Source organism: Microtus pennsylvanicus, chromosome 15, assembly GCF_037038515.1.
Source record: "Microtus pennsylvanicus isolate mMicPen1 chromosome 15, mMicPen1.hap1, whole genome shotgun sequence".
NCBI lineage: Eukaryota > Metazoa > Chordata > Mammalia > Rodentia > Cricetidae > Microtus > Microtus pennsylvanicus.
In genome coordinates, this window is record NC_134593.1 from 33,940,048 (window position 1) to 33,955,107 (window position 15,060).

Consider the following 15,060-nt stretch of genomic DNA (forward strand, 5'->3'; position numbering starts at 1 on the left):
GGGCTGCTCCTGTAGGTAACCCAAGCTGCCTCCCAGAACCCATGTTGCATAGCTCACAACCACCTGTAACCCCATTTCTAAGGAAACTCCATGTGTCTAATCCGGTGGGCATCTACACCCGCAAGTAAAGATCCCCCATAACACAATACACACAATTACAAATAAACCTCTTACAATATTCTTGTGTTATTTTATCTTTAAATATTCTTAAAATGATACAGATCTGACATAGTTTATGCATTATGACAATCTCTAATTATATGATAGCAAAGATTGCAAGCTGAAGTATAAATCAGTTTATTTCATTAAATTATCACTATTTTAGATCAAATTAAGAGCACACAAAAAATCACATGCCATACATGAAATAGTCATGTGCCATTTGAAATTGTTTTACCAAAATGTGTGTTCACCTTTTGCTCAGGAAAACCCCTGGATAAAAACAAACAAACAACAACAACAAAAAAAAAACCCAGCTTTGCTGGACTATGGAGAGACCACAGAATGGGTCTCAGAAGCTAGATGAAGAGAATAAGGAAGATGGTGCTTCAGTTACTTTTCTATTGCTGTGATAAAACAGCACAGCCAAGGCAACTGATAAAAAAATGTTTAATTGGGCTAATGGCTCCAGAGGGTTAGAGTCCGTAATAGAGTGAGCGTACAGCTGAAGGGACAGCTGAGAGTTCACATGTCCAATGCCAAGCAGGAGGTAGAAAGCTTATTGGGCACAGCACATAGCTTTTGAAACCTCAAAGCCAGCCCCCGGGGACATAGCTTCTTCAACAAGACCACACCTCCTAATCCTTCCCAAACAGTTCACCAACAGGGGACCAAGTATCCAAACATACGAGTTTATGGGGCCATTCTTGTTTAAACCCCCATACCTTCTTCTTTTTTTTTTTTTTTTTTGGTTTTTCGAGACAGGGTTTCTCTGTGGTTTTGGAGCCTGTCCTGGAACTAGCTCTTGTAGACCAGGCTGGTCTCGAACTCACAGAGATCCGCCTGCCTCTGCCTCCCGAGTGCTGGGATTAAAGGCGTGCGCCACCACCGCCCGGCCCCCCATACCTTCTTTTAAACAAAATAAACACTTAGACAGTGTTTTAAAAATTAATTTTATGTGTATGAGTGTTTTGCCTGCATGCATGCATGCCTGGTGCCCTCAGAGGTCAGAAGAAGGTACCCGATCCCTTGGAATTGGAGTTATGGATGTCGCTGGGCCACCATGCGGGTACTGGGAACGAGGGTCCTCTGCAAGGGCAACAAATGCTCTTAATTGCTGAGCCATTTTTCCAGCTTTCAAAATAAACCCAAGTTCCATTTTAGGTGGGTACTGCTTTGTAGTGTCACTGAATTCTGCTTTCTGGTTTGGCTCTCATCAAAGTAAATTCAGTGCCGGCCCATGGAGTTAGTCTCAACTTTGTGGACTAAAGGCCAAGGTAACCACTGATTGTATTGGTTTTATGATTGTATTAGTTTTCTAAGAGGCAGGGAAACCAATTCAAAAAAGAAAAATTGAGTTGGAATTTAATCTTTTATTCTCAAAAGAAAACCAACTGAGATGGTCAGCGATGGACAGGTTTTCACAGAAACACACAAACTAACATTGGATACCTGGACATACAACCTTGCGGCCTTGATGGCAGAGTTCTCTGTGATGGTTTCGAGCAGCTGGCTCGTCACTGAATATGGGTTCATGAAAAGACAAGATGGAAGATGCAGCGCTTTCTGCAAATGTTTTTGAACATCTTTTTTTTCTTACTGTAAACATGTGCTCCAGAAAATTCTCAAGAGCCTAACTGAACCCCAAAGGCCACTTCTAGTTCCCGCGGCACAGTTCCACAATGATCCCTAACAATCAGACAGAGAGAACTCAGCGGAGAAGACCTGTAGGTCTCCACACAGAATCTAGGCGCTAAGGGATGACTTCCTCATACATAAGTCTTTGTGGACTTTACAAATAAGCTGATACATCACTAGCTCTCCCTTCTTTCACCCAGTCTATATTTAGAGCTATTCTTTTACAAGGGAAACCTTCTAAAATAAAACGGGTCTCCCTGATCTCCAGATAGCAGGGAGAAGAGCAGACAAAGAACATGATAGGAATCTGGGTTGATCCAAACATATTACAGGATCGGATGATGCGAAAACCTTCACCATACTTGGGACCATGACACAAGTCACACCTGGATGTGCTGAAAGGAAGAGAGACATCAAGAGGATATTTTGAGTTTCCGCTAAAGTAAAAATTACTGCTTGGTTTTTATCGATCTGACATCTAGACAAGGCATCTACTATCAAGACAAAAATTAAATCCTAATACAGGGAACATCAGATTAAATATGTGTGCAAGGAACCTGCTTTCTAAAGTAAGCGTATATGTACACAGTGCATTGTAATTGGAAAGTGAATGTGGGGAGCCTCCTCTTCTTTTGAGGTGAATGAACATGAAATTTATGCTCTGGCAATACTGAAGCATGCATGGGCAGCCCGTATATGGTGGTTCTGTTGAACTTGTCCTTATTGGGTTTCCTGGTCTAAGTAGAAGAGGACAACTGACCATGTTTCTTCCTCAAGAGGGCGCCAGACCTCATCGCAGATGGTTGTGAGCCACCATGTGGTTGCTAGGAATTGAACTCAGGACCTTTAGGAAGAGCAGGCAGAGTTCTTAACCATGGAGCCATCTCTCTAGTCCCTGGAGAGATGGGACTGGGCTTCTTTTGGGGTACTGGGGATTAAATCCAAGTCTTTCTCAATGCCACACACACACACACACACACACACACACACACACACACACACACACACACTATTATGGACCCATATTCTCATATCATGGTGGGAGTTAGTAGCAGAACAAAGCCACTAACTCATCTATGGCCAAAAACCTAAAGGAACTGAGACCCCATAGCTGCCTTAAAGGATATGCTCTCCCTGAACCTGGGAATCTTTCACTAGGTCCCACCTCTTCCTGGTTGTTAATCTCCCAGGAGCAGCACCTTGGGGATAAAGACATTGGCACATGGTTCTTTGAGGGACAATCAAGATCAAAGCTATGCTACATATGTCTTTACTGAGTCAATATTGCTTTTTTAAATATTCCTGGGAAACCATTTTGCTTAGGCATACTATAAGTATTTGTACAATTCATAGTCCTAGCGATAATGATGGTAATTTCCTTTACTTACATAGTCAAAATGGTTCTATAACATTTCAGTGCACCCTAAGAACCCTAGTCTTGGGATTAGGTAACAAAGTGTCAATTGCTCATTGATTCTTGATGTGTGTTTGTGTGCGTGTGTGTGCGCGCGCGTGTGTATATTGCCTGATCCACTCCTGGTATCGCTTAGGGCAGAACCGAGTAAAGCATGTCCCTCGGGACTTAACAGTCTTGGAAAGGAATCACTTCTGTGTACTTAGTAATTCACAGACAAGGTTTAACTAATAGATGCATAGATACTGCCCACCATCACCGAACTTTAGAAATAACTGGAGAATGTTATAAAATGGGACTGATTTAGAGTAAACTAGTATACCTGCAAAGCAAGAATGAATAAAGGAAGAACTGTTTGTGTGTGGGCTAGTGAAATACTCAGAATTGTGTCTTGATAAAAAGCATGCTTGAAAGTACTTACATTCTTAAACACCTTTGAGCTCTCTTTGGGATGAAATCATAAACTTTATGTAGATCATTTTTGACAATGAAGAAAGCACAAATATGAGCTAGTCGTGGGGGGTTGTTCAAGCAATACTCTGACCAAAAATGGCAACTAGTGAACGTATTATTGAATTGGAGTTTGGTCAAGTTCAGCCTTAAAATCCCAAGTGGAAAAGAAGTCATGTAATTCCCATCGACAATCAGCTTCTCAAGTGATCTGTACAGAAGAGACATCATATTTTAGAAGATAGTCATGCAATTTATAGTACTCATGTGAGTTTCTACACTGGTGTTCTTGAAACCTGGCACCCACACGGGTGGGAATAAAACATCTATCTTAATATTTTCGTGGAGTCAAGAGAATTTCCTTATAGAAAAACTGAACCAATATATCATTATGCAAAGAAGCACATTTGTGTGAACAGGACAGCTGATGGATGATGCCCTTGGGTGAGTTTCTGCAAACATCATCACTCTGGACAAAGAAATAGCCACGGAAAAAGCAGAGGACTAAAAAGTGTTACACCACATAAACACAGTGTGGTGACATACAGAAAAAAAAAGTATTTTCAAAGACAAACGGAACGCCAATAAATGTTTTCATTAATGCCTAATAAAAACAGTGAAGTATATGACGTCAAAATATACTGTTATGTTATGCTCTGGCTCCTCAGCAAATTGGTCCTTTGCTTTTCGCTGGGCCAACCGTTTCTAGCAATCCTTTCCCTTTATTCAAAGAGACTGAACGGGACTGATTTTCCTCACTGCCTCAGTGGTGTTCCCTGAAGTCTCTTTTCTAAGGAGTGCTGAAGGTGGACAGAAAAGTTTCTGTAAACAAGGGACATACAAACATCAAATCACTGTCAAAATGCTCTACAGGTAAACAGGCCTCCAGGTGGTTGAGCGGGTGGGAGCTTCTGAACGCTCCGTGACAATCTAGTCTCTTATCCCTTTGTTCCAAACTGGGTTCTCTGATGGAAACTCTTGCTGACAAAGTAAAACATGATCAAAGTTTCAAACAAAGAGGCTCTTCAAATACAGCTTGACTACCGTTCTTAACCACATACTGAGGGCAGCTCTATGGGAGGCAAACCCCAGGCTCTTATTTTGTCCAAAAGGTCAGAATGGACACAATCACGTCCCTCTACAGGCAACACAAACCTAAGGGTCAGTAGCAGAGTACTGTTAGGATTCGAACATTTGCACACTTCTTATACACTGTTTATTAAAATCATCATAAAATATGTTTTGATCATGTTCCTTCCCCTACCATAACTCTTCCCAGATCCTGCCACTTCCCTACCCACTCATCTTTGTTTATCTCTTTCTCTTTAAAACACACACACGCGCACGCACGCACGCACACACACACGCACACATACACACAAGCACACACACACACAAGCACACACACAAGCACACACACACAAGCACACACACAAGCACACACACACACAAGCACACACACACACACACACACACAAAAATCACAAAGCCAAAAGCCAAAATAAGGCAAAAATGCCAAAACAAAAAGTTCACCAGTACAACCACAAAGATCAGAAAACAACAACAACAACAAACCATGGAGTTCATCCGACGATGGCTAACTAATGACCACCACGGAGCCTGCCCTGGTGTGTGATTACTATATGCAATGATTTCCCATTGGTAAAAACTTGATTTTCCCTTTGATAGCATGCAACGGTTGCAAATAATTATTGGTAAGGAATGAGATGCTACATCACATCCACATCCCCCCTCTTTGTGCTGGACCCTATCTGTGCAGATCTTCTGCATGCAGCCAGTTTCTGTGAGTTCATATGTGCATCAGTTCTGCTGTGTCAGAAGATACTGTATCCTTGGAGTCATGAAGCATCTCCAGGTCTTACAATCTTCCTACCTCCTCTTCTGCACAGATCCCTGAGCTTTGAGGGGCAGGGTCTCATGAAGACATCCCATTTAGGCCTTAGTGCTCCGAAGTCTCCCACTGCACACTGTGTAGTTTTGGATTTCTGTGTTAGCTCTCATCTACCGCAAGATGTTTCTCTGCTGATGGCTGAGCCAGGCACTGGCCTATCTATGACGACAACAATGTCATCAGGAGTCATTTCATTGTGATGTTCCTTCAGCAGAATAGTGGTATTTGGTTTTTCCTAGGTCCATATCTTATCTAATCTGTTTCTTGGTCAGTTTAGCAGCATCTGGTATGGCTTTCATATCATAGAGCAACCTTAAATCCAAATCAGAGAGTGATTGGTTACCCCCGTGACATTTGTGCAACTATTATCATGCAGACAGGTCACTGTTGTAGGTCACAGTGTCTGTAGCTGGAATGATGGCTACCTTTGTCCTCTGGTAGCCTGCAGGGTACTTTCCAGCACCATGAATCCCAGTCAGTAGGGATGAAACTTTCAGTTAGGCACTAGCTTGATTTCCCCGTGATCCATGAAATAAATAAGCATTGTCTTCAGCAATAGGCCCTTACCATAAGGTGGTGGAAAGCAACCAACAACCATGGCCATAACCTATGACATTTGGGGAGGTTCCATGTGACCCTTTGCCAATAACTCAACAAGATGTAATCCATTCTTGGCACTGGACATTTTAGTTGGTAGAAAAGGATGTCTGGGTATACCAGTTTGCGCTCCCACCAGTTGAGAAGAACTATTTCACTTTCCCCACCAGCAGGCACTATCATTTGTGTTATTGATCTTGGCCTTTCTGACTGGTGCAAGATGGAATCTCAAAGTAGTCTTAATTTGCATTTCCTTGATGGCTAAGGATGTTGAACATTATTTAAGAGTTTCTCAATCATTTGTGTTTCTTCTTTCGGAAAGTCTCTGTTTAGTTTAGTTAAAAAAAAAACCACCATATTTTGTAATTAGTTTGTTTTCTTGGTGTTCAGGTTTTTTGTTTAATACTTCATATATTCTAGACACTAACCCTCTATCAGATGTATACTTGGTAAAGACATTTTCCTCTTTTGTAGGCTGCTGCTTTGTCCAAATGATGGTATGCTTTTCCATACAGAAGTTACTTGACTTCATAAAGTTTTAATTTATTAATATTTGGTCTTGGTGCCTGTACTATCAGTGTGTTGTTCAGAAATCCCATTCCGGTGCTGATGAGTTCAAGTCTATTCCCCCTTTTCTCCTCTGTCAAGTTCAGGTTAGGTCCTAGTCAGAGTTTCTGTTGCTTTGATTCAACACCATGACCAAAAATCAAGGTGGGGAGGAAAGGGTTTGTTTGGCTAACACTTACACTTCCATATTGCTGTTCACCAATATGTTGTTCTTAGAATTTAAGAAGAAAATACTCAATTACCTGAAGAAAGTCAGGGCAAGAACTTCAAACAGGGCAGGAACCTGGAGTCAGGAGCTGATGCAGAGGCCATGGAAGGGTACTGCTTCCTGGCTTTGTCCCCATGGCTTGCTCAGTCTGCTTTTTTATAGAACCCAGGACCACCAATCCAGGGATGGCACCACTCACAATGGCCTGGGCCTGCCTCCATCATTCAATAATTGAGAAAATGCCTTAGGGCTGGATCTTATGAAGGCATTTTATCAATTGTGGCTCCCTTCTTTCAGATAATACTAGCTTACATCAAGTTGACATGAAACTATCCAACACAGGTTACATGTTCCTATGTTGCAGTCCTTGATCCATTTGGAATTGAGCTTTGTGGCAAGAAAATAAATATGGATCTATTTTCATTCTTTAATATGCAGCCGTCCAGTTTAACAAGCAACATTTGTTGAAGATGCTGTCTTTTCTCCAGTGTATATTACTGGTTCTTTGTTCCTTCTGGTGGATTTTCCCTATATTGATTATGTAGTGTCCTTCCCTATATCTTCTGATTAGTTCATCTTGTGTCTATTTTGTCAGGTGTTAAAATAGCTACACCTGCTGGCTTCTTTGGTACCATTTGCTTGGAATACCTGTTTTCATCCATTTACCCTGAGGCGATATCTATTCTTCAAGGTGAGGTGTGCTTTTTGGGAATTTTCTTCTATGATTTGTTTAAAAATATTTTCTGTGCCTCTGACCTGGTTTCTTCTTCTTCCTCTACACCAATTACTCATAGATTTGGTCTTTTCATAGTTTCCCATATTTCCAGGGTATTTTATGCCTCAATTTTTTTTTTAAGATTTAACACTTTCTTTGACTGAGCTATTCACTTCTACCATGTTTTCAACACATGACATTTTCTCTTCCATGTCTTGTAATCTTTTGGTGTCAGTGCGGCTTTACCTCTAAGGCTTTTGTTTGACATCTAAGTTTTTCACTTCTAGGTTTATTTTAATTTGGACTCTCTCTAGTGATTCTCCTTCTTTGTCCAATTCTACTTTAATGGCTTGAATTGTTTTCGCTATTTCATTCAACTTATTCTTTCTGTTCCCACGGTCTTCATTAAGGTACTTACTCATGTGGTCCTTAAGGTCCTTTAACATAGTCATAATTGCTATTTTGAAGTCCATGTTTTGTGTTTCATCTAAATTTCTTTTCGCAGGGAATACTGCCGTGGGGTTGCTGGCTTCTGGAGGAGGTCCACTGACTTAGATGTCCATCTTTGTGTTTTTGCAGCAGGATCCAGGCATTTAGAGTTATAGTTGAAGCGTTTCTTGGTGTAACTATCCGGTCATGTTTTGTTGGTCATGTTCTGTTGCTCGGTTCCTGTTGCCCTCTCTGCAGCCTTAGTAAGTGTGCTGGCTGCAGGGTCCTTGGTAGAGCGTTATCTTTGTGGGTCAATGTATGACATCGAGGAATAGAGATGGGTCAGGAGGAAAGGTTGAGAAGGGAGGCAGGAGAGAGCCAAGGATACCCTGGGTCTGCTCCAAGATGCAGAGTCCCCAGGGAATGGAGGTAGTGGAGGTGGGGCTCCTGCAGGCAGGATGAAGCAGGACTAAGAATAAGTCTGTAGAGACCATAATGAAAGAGCCAGTTAGAGCCCTGTGTCTGCACCAGGGAATGGAGGTGGGATGGGAAGAGAGCACATGACCACACGAAGAATGCCTCTACAGTCTTACAATGAATGTCTTCCTCTCAAGATACCTGGAAGCAGAGCCTCAAGGAAGTGACTAGGTTCTCACAAATGGGTTAAACTCCCTTATACACAAAGTCAAGGAAGGACCCCTTCTCCCCTTCCAGCCTGTGAGGTGAGAATGAGACAGTTGAAAGGATACTCTGCCTACCCTTAGGGCCATGGGCAAAAACTAAGCAAGCTTAAGACACTGAAAGTCGGTACTAGTGTTAATGATGTCACTTCAGGAGTATATTGTGAGCACTTCCTATCTTGGTGTTCCTTTAAGGAAAGAGGTTGGGAATGGGGAAGATCGACTGCTTAGCAGCTGCTGAACCCTCACTTACTGTCCTGGCTGCCTGGACCAAAAAGGCTGGAGTCAAATAGGTAACCCATGCACCCCTGTGCCACGACCAGCCAGCTGGACATTCTACACACTCTGAGAAACTACATGGTGATCTCAGGCGATGGCTACAGTTTCGGTGCAGACTCAGCCAGGACTGTTTCAAACAGTGTGGGCTAGATATTTTACTAATCTCAAGCCTCGGTGATGTTGATGCCAGAGAGGGAGAGAAAGCAGCTGCTTGTGCCTGGTGCTAAGAGGCAAAGGTGTGATTTTCCCTACTGTCCCTTCTTGGGCTGTATAAACAGGGTGCCTGGGCTTGCTCAGTGAGTCCGCTCCGCAGAAACCCACCTGTGTTTCCTCCTGTGATGTTTGGCCATTAGGTGTGATACTGTGAAGGCTAAAGAAACCACATCTTATGCTAGGTATCCACCTTGGTACCCGCTAGCAGTGTGTCTCTGACTCCAGTTCCTGGAAGAGAAGCTCACAACAACCCTGGCTCAGTGACCCCCACCCCAAACAGTACAGCTGTCCGTGACTCACTTACTATGATAGGACTAACTTTTGTTTCTGTAACTTGCCTACGTAGACACCCAAAGATTGTTCTGAATTGCTTTAACCACTTAACTTGGCAGAACAGACTAGTTTTGGCTTCCTACAGTCTTCCCCTTTAGAAACCTTTCCCTACACCCCTCCTTCAATCTCAAATTTGGCTCAGAGATTGTTCATCCTGAAAGCAGATAATCAATAAATCTCTTTGTTATAATTGGATTGAGTCTATGGTCTTTTCCCAGGAGTCACAAACTCCCTAACAATATAAAGTTTCCCTTGAGGGAATCTTTCCTATTTTCAGCAGTGTGGGAGCAGCAGTATGGCAACTCTGAGCAAGAAGGAGGCCAGTGGGTGGAGAGAGAGGGCAAGAGGGCATGGGGATCTGAGATGAGCCCAGAGAAGAGCTGTAAGAACCACAGAAGAGAAACTGCAGACTCTGATCACCAAAGTATTCCAGAGAGAAGTCTCAGACCCCAGACCAGGGCTGTTGGAACCCTGCTGCTGCCTCCAGGCTGAGGAACTCTGACGTCTGGGCTGCCTGGAAGCTGCAATGCCAGACACAGCCATGGCCCAAGGCATCCTCTAAGAGCTGGGGCATCAGGAAAAGGCGAGGTGGCCCATAGCCTATCAGGCAAGTCTGGTAAGCTCCAAAATAAAGCAGGGGACAGGGAAAAAACAGTATCCAAACACATCACCAGCAAGAAAGGTACAGGGTAAAGTAATATTGTTTGAAAAGAAATGGCCCCCAAGGGGAGTGGCACTGTTAGGAGGTGAGGTTTTGTTGGAGGAAGAGTGTCACTGTGGAGGTGGGCTTTGTGGTCTCATATATGCTCAAGTCATGCTCAGTAAAGAATGACCACTTCCTGCTGCCTGTTACTCAGGATGTAAGAACACCCAGCTCCATCTCTAGTACCATGTCTGCCTGAATGCTGCCTTGATTCCCACCATGATGGTAATGGACTAAACCTCTGAAACTGTAAGTCAGCCCCCGTTAGAGGTCTTCCTTTATAAGAGTTGCTGTGTCCTGGTGTCTGTTCACAGCAACAGAGACCATGACAAAGACAAGTAAGTACATAGAAAAATAGCTGTACCTATTATAACAACATCGAATAGGCTGCATTCTCCTGGTAAAATATAAAGATTACTACACAAAAAAAATTGACAGGAACATTGGAAAACCTGGGGAAGAATTTTCTTATTTTGCTGAAAATATAACTGTGTTCCTAGGAAACCAATCGGGCAGTGAGAACTAATAATGAAATTTGGTTACACAGCTTGATTTGTTAAAATTTAGGCTAAAACAGTACCTCTTTTCTATTCTGTATTTACCTTAATCAGCTAATATTGAAAATAAGAGAAATATTATATAAAGAAACACAATTTGAAATACTTGGAGACAGTTATTATGAAAGTTATGAAATGAGGCACACATTCTTATGAAGGACATAAAGTAAGTTTTGAGAGGCTGAAGAGACAGTTCCATGGCTAAGAGCACCTACGCTGGCCAAGGACCGAGTTTCATTCCCAGCACCCACAGCAGATGGCTTACAACTGCCTGTAACTCCAGCTCCAGGGAATCCAGTGCCTCTGGCCACTCCAGGCACCTGTCCTCACACGGACACAACCTCACACACACAGATATGTAATTTAAAATAAAATGTTTTACAAGTTTGAAAGATTGAGTATATAGTGTTTTAGATTTAGCATTTATATTTACGTGTGTGTGTGATGTGTGTGTTTATGTGTGTGAGTGCATGTGGGGTGTGTGTGTGTGTGTGTGTGTGTGTGTGTGTGTGTGTGTGACGTGTGAGGCCAGTGCCCTTGGAGGACAGGAGAAGGCATCCAATTCTGGATGGAGTTTGAAGGGGTTGTGAACCAGCCCCTCGGTGTCTTGACCTGAACTTGGGAGAACAGCAAGTGCTCTTAACCACTGTGCCACGTCTCTAGCACCAACCACTTGTTTTAAAATAGAAAGTAAACACTTCCAACAAAATTCTCTGTAACTCAAGACAACTGCAATTGATGTGTTAAGTCTGCGCTTGTAGATGCTGAAGGAGGGACAGGCAATTCCATAACATAAGCTTAAGGATTATGACAAATAATCTTTTATTTATTTATTTTTAATATTTATTTATTATGTATACAATATTCTGCCTGTGTGTATGTCTGCAGGCCAGAAGAGGGCACCAGACCTCATTACAGATGGTTGTGAGCCACCATGTGGTTGCTGGGAATTGAACTCAGAACCTTTGGAAGAGTAGGCAGTGCTCTTAACTACTGAGCCATCTCTCCAGCCCCCAAATAATCTTTCAAATTAGTGAAACTAAATAACTACTGAAAAATATCTTCCATATTAGTCATTATTGTAAATTCATAATAAAAATAAGACACAGAGCCAGGCATGGTGGCCCACACTGTGAATCCCAGAACTTGGGATACAGAGGCAAGTGGGTCTCTATGAACTGGAGGCCAGGCTGGTCTACATAGTGAGTTCCAGATCAGGCAGAGCTGCATAGTGAGTCCTTGTCTCAAAAACAAAAAATAGAACACAGTTAAGTTCAGGACTTTTATTAATTCGTAAAAGAATTTTATTATATATACATGCATATATAATATGTGTGTGATTTATATATATTATATAATATACATACTTGAATATTATATATATTGAAATGTATAAGAGCTATATATACTCATGCCAAAAACTTGACAAAAATAGTTTGTTATTGTATTAAAAGGTCACCACATTTTACTTTTTTTTTTTTTGGATTTTCAAGACAGGGTTTCTCCGTAGCTTTTGGTTCCTGTCCTGGCACTAGCTCTTGTAGACCAGGCTGGCCTCGAACTCACAGAGATCCGCTTGCCTCTGCCTCCCGAGTGCTGGGATTAAAGGCGTGCGTCACCACCGCCCGGCTACCACATTTTACTTTTATAAAAATCATTGAAAATACATCTTGCAGACACTATACACTAGATATTCAAATTACACTTTAAAATAAAGTCCATGATTCCCGTATTAAATTCTGTGACTGAAACAAATGGAAAGACTAAGTCCTTCATCACTCTCATTACCAAAACATCCTTGGGGGAGGGGGGGCAGGTCATTTTCTGTGTAACTACTGCTTTGCGGGTACCTGAGTCTCTGGATTTCATTCGGAATATTATAAATTTCATTGTAGGAAACGTCAAGTTCCTCAAGATAAGCCAGGTTAAATAACCTTAAATAGAAAGAACAGTTAGTTTTAGTAATGACTAGTCCTTGTCACTGGGAATGAAAACATCTAGAAATTAAACATTTTCCTAAGACACTGAGAGTTACTTTTCATTATGGGTAGTACCCATTCCACAAAATACCTCCCAAAATGATTCTTCTGTCCGTGATGATTGCTTGAAGAAATTGGAATGGGAAAAGCCTTACTTAGCAAAAGACAGCTAAGAAGCTTTTATCAGCCAAAGCTTTTTCTTGGTTTCTATGTTTGTTTCCTGCCCAAATTCTGGGTAGCCAGAAGCAGCAGCACGGCAGCTTCCCATGTGTGGTTCAGGAACCAGAGCTCCAGAATCCAGCTGTGGGAAGAACAATGTCCTTCTTGGGGGCGACATCTCTCCTAGTTGCCCAGGGTTGCCTGCAATCCTTGCCTTCCCTGGCTTGCAGCTGCGTTTGTCTCTGCCTTCACAGGGTCTTCTTCCAAGGAGGCTGTGGTGCTTCTGTTTCTGGCTACCCAGAATTTGGGCAGACTCATGATGCTGTAGTTGTGTGGTGTAGAGCCATGGCATCCTTTAGCTCTTACTTTGGGCCCGCTTAAACCGCAGAATGTGACCATATTTGTAATTATAATATGTAATGATTATTTTCAAATTAGATGGGGTCATTCTGAATAAGGGTGAGTCCTAGATCCAGTGGCCACAGCAGCACCATGGGTCTATCTCCTAGGGGGATGCAAACAAATCGTTTCTGGAAGACTGGAATTGAACAGCAAAGTGTGATATAGATCACAATCCCTGGTAACGCCACCCACCCCCACACTGTGCATCCTGTTCTCAAAGGCCACCTCTTCCTGCACAAATGACCTGAAACATTACTAAGGCAGTGTGAGTACAGGATTTAACCAGCTTCCCACTGTTTCAGCATGGCAGATGGAGAGCGTCAGGATCCCGCCCTGATGACTTCATAGCTTGCCTGTGGCTCTCCATCCCATACTTCCCGTGAGCCACCGTTTATGTGTTCCAGGTATCTGAACAAACAGCTCCTACTTATCTCCAAACCTCATGCAGCGTCTCCCCAAACTTAACTCTGGTCATTGTCTTCTCGTGTTTGAAATCTTAACCCAGATGCTGTCTCTTTGCACAGAACTCTCTCCAGATCTTTTCAACTAAAAGAGCCGACACTTCCGTGTGAGAGTTCACCTCTCTGGGCCCCTGTGCCATCGTACAACTATGAGGTCCTAGAGACCAGGAATTCCATCTTCTACTTCTATCTATCCTGTGTCATGCCGAGTAAATCAGAAATGTATGAAGCCCAGCTGATCTAAAGTCCTTTTCTCTGAGAAACTGGTGGTACTGACTAGGGAAGTGTAAGATAACCCTTTGTGGTCCAGTGGTCACCGACAATTTCTTTTTCATCTCTGTTAAGAAAATGCTGAACTATCTACTCTGTGCTTTCAACTCGAGATCATGGTTTATTTGTTTGTTTTGCCTCAGCACATCACAGAGATCTTGCCCTTCCAACTTCCTTCCCCTAGGCTATCCCATCATCCCAGCCTCCGACTCCGGGAGACACTCTCTGGGAACCACAGGCTAGACCAGTCAGGGAGGAGGGTAGACCCATCGCAGATCCTCACTCTCCCTCTGCTCCTCCAAATCCAATGGCCCAGTCTCATTCCCAGCTCTGTACAAGATCGCCTGTTGTGGCCTTTCCTCACTCTCTGCTCCATTCCCAGGAACTAAGCAGATCCCAGTGGCTCATCCTGCTTTTCTCCCCTTTCTGGACCTCCCCAGTCCATTCCCATTCCTAGAAACAGATTTATCTGGAAAGCCCAGTGGCCACATCTGTCAGGATCCCAGCAGAATTTCCTACTAGACAACATACGGCCAACACACTCTCCTAAGAACTAGAGAGGTCAATAGAAATCAAGGGGGGAAAAAAAGACAATACCAGGTATCAGCACCTAGAATTACAATCTTTCCAAACCCAAACGTCTAGATGCCAGAGTAAAAACACGATCAGTAACAATCTGTCCCCACCAGGCTCAGCAACCCTACCACAGCGGGGCCTGAGCACTGCAACTGAAGCATGAGAAAGAGACCTTAAAATAGACTTTATGAATATGATAGAGGTCTTTAAAGGAGAATGAACAAGTCTCTCCGAGGAATCTACGAAAACACAAACAGTGGAAGGAAACGAGGAAAAATCAGTCAAGATCCTGGGAATGTAAAAACAGAATCAATAAAGAAAACCTAAACTGAGGGGAATGTGGAAAAGAAAAACGTAGG

The 15,060-nt window shown here is 42.7% G+C and overlaps 1 protein-coding gene across 1 annotated transcript in view; it reads right to left on the bottom strand.

Moving 5' to 3' along the window:
• Positions 1 to 1,951: 1,951 nt before the first annotated feature.
• The window catches only part of Lrrc63 (leucine rich repeat containing 63), a 33,398-nt gene continuing 20,289 nt past the window's right edge, over positions 1,952 to 15,060 (bottom strand). The window contains exons 7-9 of the mRNA XM_075949233.1: positions 12,705 to 12,788; positions 3,633 to 3,872; positions 1,952 to 2,192 (exon numbers count right to left, since the gene is read on the bottom strand). Coding sequence (XP_075805348.1) covers positions 1,952 to 2,192; positions 3,633 to 3,872; positions 12,705 to 12,788 — 565 coding nt within the window. The remainder of the gene's footprint in view (positions 2,193 to 3,632; positions 3,873 to 12,704; positions 12,789 to 15,060) is intronic.